The 9,924-nt window shown below is 36.6% G+C and overlaps 1 protein-coding gene across 1 annotated transcript in view; it reads left to right on the forward strand.

Moving 5' to 3' along the window:
• The window catches only part of LOC102003956 (beta-galactosidase-1-like protein 2), an 85,888-nt gene that overhangs the window by 44,508 nt on the left and 31,456 nt on the right, over positions 1-9,924 (forward strand). Inside the window, exons 6-8 of the mRNA XM_005378598.1 lie at positions 856-948; positions 4,628-4,709; positions 6,197-6,261. Of these exons, the coding sequence (XP_005378655.1) occupies positions 856-948; positions 4,628-4,709; positions 6,197-6,261 (240 nt within the window). The remainder of the gene's footprint in view (positions 1-855; positions 949-4,627; positions 4,710-6,196; positions 6,262-9,924) is intronic.

A 9,924-nucleotide genomic window follows, 5' to 3' on the forward strand; every position in this document is an offset into this window, starting at 1 on the left:
TCTCACTAGTGTAAAACCTGAAAGAGTTAATTTAAACTCGGAGGTTTGATAGATATTGTGAAATGATAGGAAAATGCCCAAGTGTAAAGGGCAACTGGGATGTGGGAAAAGAGAAGGGAAAGAAAGAGGAATTTTGTATGTATGTATATATAGGATAGTTAACATAGTTGTTCTACTGTCATCTTTTTCTTTGCTGAAAGAAACTGTTAATGAGTCCTTGACTGATGAATATTGATGTCTCTATCTGTTTTCATGAGAAGCCACTTTGAAGATATCAATATGTCCAACAAGCATTGTTAATTTCCTACCACTTTGTTTGTAACTGTATTATCTGTACTGTTCCTTTGCTCTTTTGTAAAAGGTTGTCCGTCTGTTAATGTTTTCCTCCTTTTTTTAAATAAAAAAAAATAATAAACTGAAAGGAGGATGGGAAGGGGTCTATTAACAATGGTGAAGATGCAGAAGACAGAGTGAGCCGTCTGAGGAGCACAGCTTTAGAGAAGTGGAAAGGAGATGAGATTGAGCATCTTGGAGGTGAGACGTCCTTAGAAAGGACAACAAATTCTTCAGTCACAGCACTGGTGCTAAACAGAGACTCGCTGTGTGAGCTTGAGGCCTCATGCTTGACACACTGAACTTGGGAAATAATAATGGGAGTTAATTAGCAAAGGTAGGATTCTAAGAGTCTTTGGCTTCTCATAAGTAGCTATTTACTGCTGAGTTAAATTGCTAGAACTGTAGTGCACATGTGGTTGTGTTCAGGAATATGTCATTTTGATGTGTGTGCTCAGTAAATTCAGAAAATCCAGTCTTTCCCATCAGCAACCTGATGGACTCTTCTCTCCTGGCTTCCAGTATAACAGGGGAGGCCCCATTATCGCTGTACAGATTGAGAATGAATACGGTTCCTATCATCTGGATAGAAAATACCTGTCATTTATAAAAATGGTAAGTGTGCCTTTAACTTCTCTAAGTACTGACATATTCCTTTTTTCAGCTTGTTTGTGTAGCAGCCATTCTGGCTATCTGTAGTTTGCATGGAGCTATGAAGTATAAAGATGTATAGAGGCTGGTTTCATTTTTTCACTCATTTACATTCAAGAGAGAGAACTGTAAACTACTCTCACAACTCAATATGAGAATGATGTTAAGGTAACTTTCTTTTTTCTGGATATCTATCTCTCTTTGATGTTTGCATAATACATGATTCTCTCTCCTGATTTCAACTTTTCTTATCCATCTATTTAAGGTACATATCTTAAGCAGTATATAATTAGAATTCTTTTTGTTACTTTATTATGAGAACTCATCTTATAAATAAGGTACACATTTAATATATTTACTGACATAGTTAGATTTAAATCTACTGTTTTATTCTTTTCTTTGTGTTTGTCCTACCTGTTCTGTCATCCTTTTTCTCTTCCTTCTTGTGTTCTTGTAACTGAGAACATTTTATTATTCTGTTTTATCCTTTACTAGCTTGCCACATATTTTCCCTACTCTATTAGTGTTTGGCATGTAAATAAAAATTTTCATCCTTGAATTATTAACATCTGAATCAACGTATTTGCCAATTGCAGGAGAAAGCAAGCACCTTAAAACAATTTGACTGTATTTCTTTTCACCTTAGGTACTATTGTTATTATTTGTTTTAGTTCTATTTATCTATGCATGTGTCCCTCAAGACATTATTATTATTTTTGTTACAAAGGTAATTGTCATTCAGGTTACTAAGATAATTTAGTTTTTGTTGCTCCCCTCCATCTGTGAGCTTTCATCTCTTTTATCTGCCTTTAATGTTTTCTTTGCTGTAGGAATTTTAGTAATAAACGCTGGTGTTTGTCTAAAAATATGCTTAAGATGCTCTTTTTGAAGAGTGTTTGGTTGGCAGTTATTTACTTTGTGTATTTTTTTGGCATCCATTGTTTTTACTAAGAGGTTAGGCATCAATAAAATTATTGTTCCTTTGAAGATAAAATTTCTTTTTTCTTCTGGATGGTTTTAATACTTATTTTTCTTTTTTTTTTTTTTTTCCAAAAATTTTACTAAGATTACATGGGTTCTTTCTGCTTATGCACTGAATTTTTTGCACTCTTCAGTTTGTGTCTTGAAGTATGGAATCAGTTTTACAAAATTCTCAGCCAGTGGTTGTGGCACATACCTATAATCTCAGCACTCTGGGAGGCTGAGGCAGGATGACAAGTTCAAACCCATCCTGGGCGATTTAGTGGCTTAGTGAGATCTTGTGTCAAAAAGAGGGTGGTGTTAATAGCTCAGAGAGAACGTCTTTGGTTCAGTCCCTAGTATTAAAAAGAAACAAAGGTAGATAGATTGATTCTTCACATTTATATGCCTTATTTTCTGTCTCTTCTCCTCAGGTCATTTCAATTACACAAATGTTAGGTGTTTACATCATATTTCATGTGTCTATTTTACTCTTTTGATAATTTCTTCTAACCTACCCTTAATTCATTGACTTTTTTTCCTTTAGCTTTGTCTCATGATGTTGAACTCTAAGTTCCTAGTTTCAGCTATTTTTAACTTTTTGTTCTAAAATTATTTGATTCTTTTTTATTGTTTCTATTTCTTCACTGACATTCTCCAATTTTTCTTTAATTTCTTGAACATATTAATTAAATATCTATTTCAGAATCTATGTCTAATAAACCTAATATATGATTCCCCAGGGATCTGTTTCTGTGTGATACTTCTTTTTGTTTCTGTGAATTGTTAACTGATGGTCAGCCTAATAATATTTTTCAGAGTTAGACATTTATTTATGAGAACACTGAGGTCATTTGAGGCCTTTGGTTACTTCCCAGACAGTTTCTCTTGCTCCACATATGATTTCTGAGTGATTTGGAGCTGAGCTTCTATCCTTGTGAGAACTGGTCTAAAGCTTATTCACCTTTGTTTCAGGGGTTCATCTTTTAGGTCCTAGTAGAAAGTCTGGGGTATGTCATAATCCCTCACCAGGGTAATACCCAAACTATAGTTTCTTTTTAAAATTTCTTTTATTTTATGAAAAAAAGCTAGAACAGAATTTCATAACAAGATGATAGGAGAATAATAATAGTTAATACATTGCATATTACTATCTTTAAAGTAGCTACTGAGAGTACAAGATACGGGCACAAAAGTTCTCCAGCTGATATAAGCATGAATCTTCCTTTCCTATGACTTAAGAGACACTAATAATATTATTAACTTGCATTTTTTCTCTCTTTCCTCTTCTTTCCTTTCCCTTTTCCCCATCCTAGTTGCTTTTTCCGTTTTAACAATTTCTTCCCATTTCACAATATCTGTTGTACATTTTAGACCTTTCAGTTTCTCATACCAGAGAGGCAATATGATGCCAAAATATAGTTTTTTCCCTCGTGTCTTGTAAAACAGCTGGCCGCCCTGATCAGCTTTTCAGACTCTTAGCTGATACTTTAAGAATCAGCCTGAATTGCCTCACAGGAAAATTAGTGCCGAATGCCAGCTTCCCTTCCTTTCTGCGATTGCAACTCCTCAAGGTCTACCCTTACATTCCCTGTATTTCCCAATAAGTCTTCAGGAAATGTTGAGTCCATTTTGACTAGCTGTAATTAAAAGAAAGGTTCACTGCATATAAAAGAAGTCCTTCGTTCTTAGAAATAGACTCTGTTTCTCTCCACGTAAGTTGTGAACTGTGAATCTTGATTTGTCCAGCTCAGCCCCCAGGAGGAAACACTACCATCTTCTTTCATTCTCAAGTGTTTTAGTTTGAATATGTCATATGGCTACTTGATAACAAACTGTGTTGGTACTGGATCAGAGATGAAACGCTTCCTTCTCACAAGACCTTTGTGCATTTGGGTGGAGTGAAACTAATTGATAGATGACATTTAGTTTCTCATTTGAGTTACTTGTTGGACTCCTCTATTTTTCAAATGAGTCCAGTAGAAATAAGCCACCTCCTGATACCCAACAAAGGGTCTAAGGGTTAATGCAAGTATATTTTCACTTTCAGAATATTTTGGTCCAAAAATACCATCCAGGTATACCTTTAGCTTTTCTTAGTAGGCACAGCTGCAGTCTCAGTATTTTATCCCTGGTTTAGACAAGTTCCTTAGCCTCTTCTCTCTGTCTTTGATTTAGAATTCCCTAGAGTTGTTTCTAGTTAGTATAGGAACATTAAGGGCTCATACAGTAAAAAGTATGATGTGGATGGACTAAACTACAACTTACCTGCTTTTAGCATTGGCTGAAAGAACTAGCAATGATGTGTGGGTTTCTAAATACATGCTGTGAAGGTAGCCCATGGGATATACTTATTTGGAGTGACAGTGTAGATGAGAGTGTTTGTCTTAAACTCTCTGGAGAAAATCCAGAATTCAGGTCCTTAGGGAAAAGTACTATATTAGATAAATATCCACAATCTCATTGCCTCTTTTGTAAGGTTGTAAATATCACTTGTTACTTTGGCATTGCTGAGTAACTGAGGCAGAGATGATATTTTTATCTTAACTTACTACTTATAAGTAGTTGGGTAAAGAATATGCTAGTATTCTCTAGTATTTTTAATGGCATATTTTTTTTTTCAGGAAGAGGCAATCCTGTGGGACCAGAAACAGTCCATTTAACTTTCTGAATTTCTCCCTAGGCACTGGAGAGAAGAAAGATCAAGGAACTGCTCATAACTGCAGATAAAGGACTAGCATTGAGAGAAGGCCACTTGAAAAATGGTAGTTTTTGTTTTGTCTCTTTCCTTCATGTATCCAGTCAGAAAGTGTAATGGGTACTGCTGGTTTGTCTTGCTGTGCTCTGTAAGGAGGCCTATGGCCTTTATGTAACAGTGGGAACTTGTGGCCACAGACAAGTTAAGAAGCTGAACCCGCCTTGCTGCCCCACCAGCTGTGATGCCCAGAGGAGTAATTGTGCAGAAAGTTTACTTCACTCTCCTCGACCCCTTGGTGCCCCAGAGGAGGGTCTGGCTGGAGAAGAGTAAAAGTTTTCTCCAATGCTGCCAAATGAGAGACAAGGAGTGGTTGAGGGTCAGAGAAACAGTACTACCATCAAACCAGACCCAGGGCTTCGGGGTAACCAACCCAGGGAATAAAAGCAGTGGGGTCGGGTCTTGGTGTAGCTCCGTGGTCAAGCACTTGCCTAGCATGCATAAAGCCCTGGGACAATTCCCAGCAATGTAAAATTATAAATTACTAGGTAAAAAGTAAAAGATCAGTGTGAATGGATAATGGAACAAGATTAAAAGGAGAAAACACAAATTGACTTGCAGGAAAATGGATAAAGATAACATGCAGACAAATGGAGATAGAGAACTAGGAATGTGGCTTGTTTGTAGAGCGCTTACCTAGTGTGAGAGACCCTGTGTTCCTTCACTAGTATTGGGAAAAGAAATAGAGAAATGTGCCTTCTGAAATTCTTTAATTCAAGAAGGTGTTTCTCCTCCATTGCCATCTCCTCTGGGCTTTTTGTTGGCTGTTGCCTGCCCTGTAGTGGGAGATGCAGGTCAGAGTTATGCATTAGTAGTTAGGGGCAGAGGGTGTAGCCCAGCAGTAATGTGTGTGCTTAGCTTGAGTGACCACTGAGTTATATGGAGACCCCACTGCTTTTATTCCCTGGGTTGGTTACCCCAGAAGCCCTGGTTTGATGGTAGTACTGTTTCTCTGACTCTCAACCTCTCCTTGTCTGTCATTGGCAACACTGGAGAAAACCTTTACTCTTGCCAAGCCACCCTCTTCCATGGCACCAAGGGGTCAAGGAGGATGGAATAAACCTTCTACACTATTATTGCTCTGGGCATCACAGCTGGTGGGGCAGCAAGGTGGGTCCAGCTTTCTATAGGGCTCAGGTCTATCAAAAAAAGCAGGGATGGGGGGCTTAGAGGCCTAGAGGTCCTGGGCTGAATTTCTTCACTTGGCCTTCATCTATTCATTAACATCATGTGGTTGTTTTCATTGTTCTTTTTATGTATTTGCATCATTCATTATTAATACTAAGAGAAGGGATATATTTGATAGTTCTTTGTATCCTGCATGTGTAGATGCAAGTATACAATTGATCATGCTCTCTTGTTTGTCAGTGGCTAGGGTTAAGGGCAGTGTCTGAGGTGTGTATGTGCAGGAAGTATTGAGCCCCGGCTCTGCACCCTTCTGACCCTGCCTTGTTGAGATCAGAGCAAGACTCAGGCCCAGCTTCTTTCTCTCCACAGTGCTGGCCACTGTTCACCTGAAGGATATACATAAGAAAACATATGAAGACCTCTTTGGAATACAGGTAGGGCATTTCAGAGATGGGGGCTGTGGGGACTTTTGTGCGTCCCTGGACCATGCTAAGAACTGATTCACAGGGGAAATTCTCAGTATTGATTAGTTCAGTGACAATCTTTTTTCCTTTATTTAAGTTTATTGGTACATTTTAGGTATACATAATGATCATAGTCATCATAGAGAATTTGCACCTGTACATGATATATCTTGATTTCTCTTTTTTCCCCCATTCCTGTCCCTTTCCCCATTCACAAAGCTCTTCCTTTCCCCGTTCACAAAGCTTTGTTTTCATTTTATCCTTCTTTTCTCATTTCTTTCTTTCCCTTTCTTCCTTCCCCCCTCCCTGGTTCCCTTTTCCTTTTCAACAGTTTCTTCCCATTGCACAATATCTGTTGTACATTTTGGTTCTTATTTACATTTTCAGTTTCTCACATCAGAAAGATAATGTGATATTTACATGTGTGTCTGATTTATTTCACTTGTGATTATGGTCTGAATGTGCATCCATTTAGCTATAAATGTCTCAATTTTGTCCTTCTTTATCACTGAGTAGTACTCCATTATATTAAAAAACACATCTTTTTTTATCCATTCATTGGTTGGTGGACATTTGGGTTGCTTCCAAGATTTAGCTACTGCAGACTATGCCACTATAAACATGAGTGTGCATATATTCTGTAGTATGATGCTTTTAATTCTTTTGGGAAGAAACTCAGAAGGGAAATAGCTGGGTCGAATGGAACCTCTAATCTGAATTTTTTGATGAATTACCACACTGATTTCCACAGTATTTGTACCAGTCTACACTCCCAGTAATAGTGAAGAAGAGTTCCTTTTTCCCCACAGTCCCACCAGCATTTGTTAGTAGTTGTTTTTTCATTTTAAGGAGAGTAGTATATGAGAAACAAACAAACAAACAACAAAAAAAAATAGAGCACTAGCAGCATACCAGTATCAAGAACATAAATAAATCAAAGCAAGAACTTTCCAAATGATATAGGGTCTCAAGACAAAATAATACAAGTCAACAGTGGTTGTTACATTGCATATTGCTATCCTCAACTACATTGCTCAGATTACCAGATGTAAGAATGAAAGATTGCTCAAACCATTATTTCAGAATAAGGAAATAATTCTTTGATAAAACATTAGAGATAATACAGAGTTTCACTAGACAAGATGGTAGGAGTTCACCATTGCAATTCCATTGCATATTGTTATCTTCAAATCAATTGCTCAGACCATCAGACACAAGCATGTAAAGTCGATCAGAACATAAAAAATTGTAAGCATTGACTGTTCATTTCAATACACCATCAGATATCAGCAATGCAGTCATTGCAGTTATTCATATGTATATTTATGTTTTGCCTTCCTTCTTTCTTTTTTCTTCTTTCCCTCACCCCAGTCATTCCTTACTTTGAGCAATTTCTTTACCTTTCCTATCTTCTATTGTACATTTTGAGTTTTACCTAGTCTTTCAGGTTCCTACACCAAGGAGACAATATGCTGTTTACACATGTGGATCTGATTTATTTCACTTATGAGTATGGTCTCTAGTTGCATCCTTTTACCTATAAGCCTCGAGTTTATCTTTTTTAATAGCTGAGTGATACTCCATTGTATAAAAATACCACAACATTTTTATCCATTCCTCAGTGGATTGGCATCTGGGTTGTTTCCAAGATTTAGCTGTAACAAATTGTGCTGCTATAAATATGGGTGCACATATATCGCTAGGGTATGATGTCTCTAATTCTTCTGGGAAAGTACCCTGAAGGAAATAGCTGGGTTAAATGGGACTTCCAATCCTAGTTTTGTGAGGAATCTCTAAGTTGATTTCCACAGTGGTTTCACCAATCTGCACTCCCACCAACAGTGGAGTAGGTTTTCTTTCTCCCCACAGCCTTGCCAGCATTTGTTATTGGTTGATTTCTTCATGATGGACATTCTTTCTGGGGTGAGATGGAATCTCAGTGTCATTTTAATTTGCATTTCTTGAATGACTAATGACATTGATAATTTATTCATGTATTTATCTGCCATTTGTATTTTTTCTTGAGAGAAGTCTGTATTCATCTCAGATGCCCATTTTTGGATTAGGTCTTTGAATATGGGAGGCCTGACTTTTAAAATTCTTTATATGTCCTAGATAGATGTCCTTTGTCTGAGGGGCAGATGGCTAAAATTTTTTCCCAATTCGTGGGTTTTCTTTTAATTTTATTGGTGATTTCTTTAGACGTGCAAAAACTTTTCAATAAGATGAGATCCCAGTTGTTGATTCTTTGAAGTATTTACCATGCGTTTCTGGTTTTGTTCATGAACTCTGTGCCTACCCCAGTGTCATCAAGATTTTTACCTACTTTCTCTTCCAATAAATTTAGTGTTTCTGTTTTAATATTTAGATCTTTGATCCATTTTGACTTTAATTTAGTGCATAGTGAAAGACATGGGTCTAGTTTTAGTCTTCGGCATGTGGAAAGCAGTTTTTCCAGCACCATTTATTAAAGAGCCTATCTTCCTTCGACTGAACATGTTTGGCCCCTTTGTCAAAGTTAAGGTGACTGAGTGTGTTTGTAGTTGTATCTGTATCTTCTAATGTGTTCCACTGATCTTCAGGTCTGTTTTTGTGCCAGTACCATGCAGATTTTATCATTACATTTATTTGTAATATAATTTTAAGTCAGGAATTGTGATACCTCCTCACACCCATAATCAATCAAACCCATAATCAATCAAACTCTAAAAGAAACTCTAAAACAAAGATCCTTTGTTTCCCAAGATTGCTTTTGCTATTCTAGGTCTCTTCTGGTTTCAGGTGAACTTTAGGAGTGTTTTCTCCAGATCTGTGAAGTATACTAATGGTATTTTAATTGGGATTGCATTGAATCTGTACAATTTTGGGAGTATGGCCATTTTCACAATGTTGGTTCTTCCTATCCATGAGCAAGGAATATCTTTCCATTTTCTGATATCCTCTACGATCTCTTTTTTCAGAGTACAATAATTTCCACTGTATAGATCTTTTACTTCTTTTGTTAGATTGATTCCTAAGTATTTCATCTTTTTAGATGCTATTGTGAAAGGTGTGGTTTCCCTAATTCCACTCTCAGTCTGTTTGTTACTTGTGTACAGAAATGCTATTCATTTTTCAGTGTTAACTTTGTATCCAGCTATGCTACTGAATTTGGTTGTTAAATCCATGAGCCTTTTGGTAGAGTTTTTGGGGTCTTCTATGTAGAGTATCATGTCATCTGCGAAGAATGATAATTTCACTTTTTCCTTTCCTATCCTTATTCCTTTTGTTAGTTCTTTTCTTTATGATAGCCGTTTTTTCTGGAGTGAGATAGAATCTCATCATTGTTTTAATTTGCATCTCTTGAATGACCAGTGATGCTGAACTGGTCATATATATATTTTCTTTTTCATATATTTATTTGCCATTTGTAATTCTTTTGAGAAGTATATATTCATCTCAGATGCTTATTTTTGGACTGGGTCTTTGAATTTGGAAGGTCTGATTTTTTTCAGTTCTTTTTATTTCCTTGACATTATTTAGTTCTTTTTTTTTATTTTAAAGATAAAAGGAGGGAAACATTAACAGACATACAACATTTTACAACATATCACAAGCACAATACAGACAATACAGAGTTACAAACAAAGTGGT

This window comes from Chinchilla lanigera, unplaced genomic scaffold (genome assembly GCF_000276665.1).
Source record: "Chinchilla lanigera isolate Chin_1 unplaced genomic scaffold, ChiLan1.0 scaffold00011, whole genome shotgun sequence".
NCBI classification, from domain to species: Eukaryota; Metazoa; Chordata; class Mammalia; order Rodentia; family Chinchillidae; genus Chinchilla; species Chinchilla lanigera.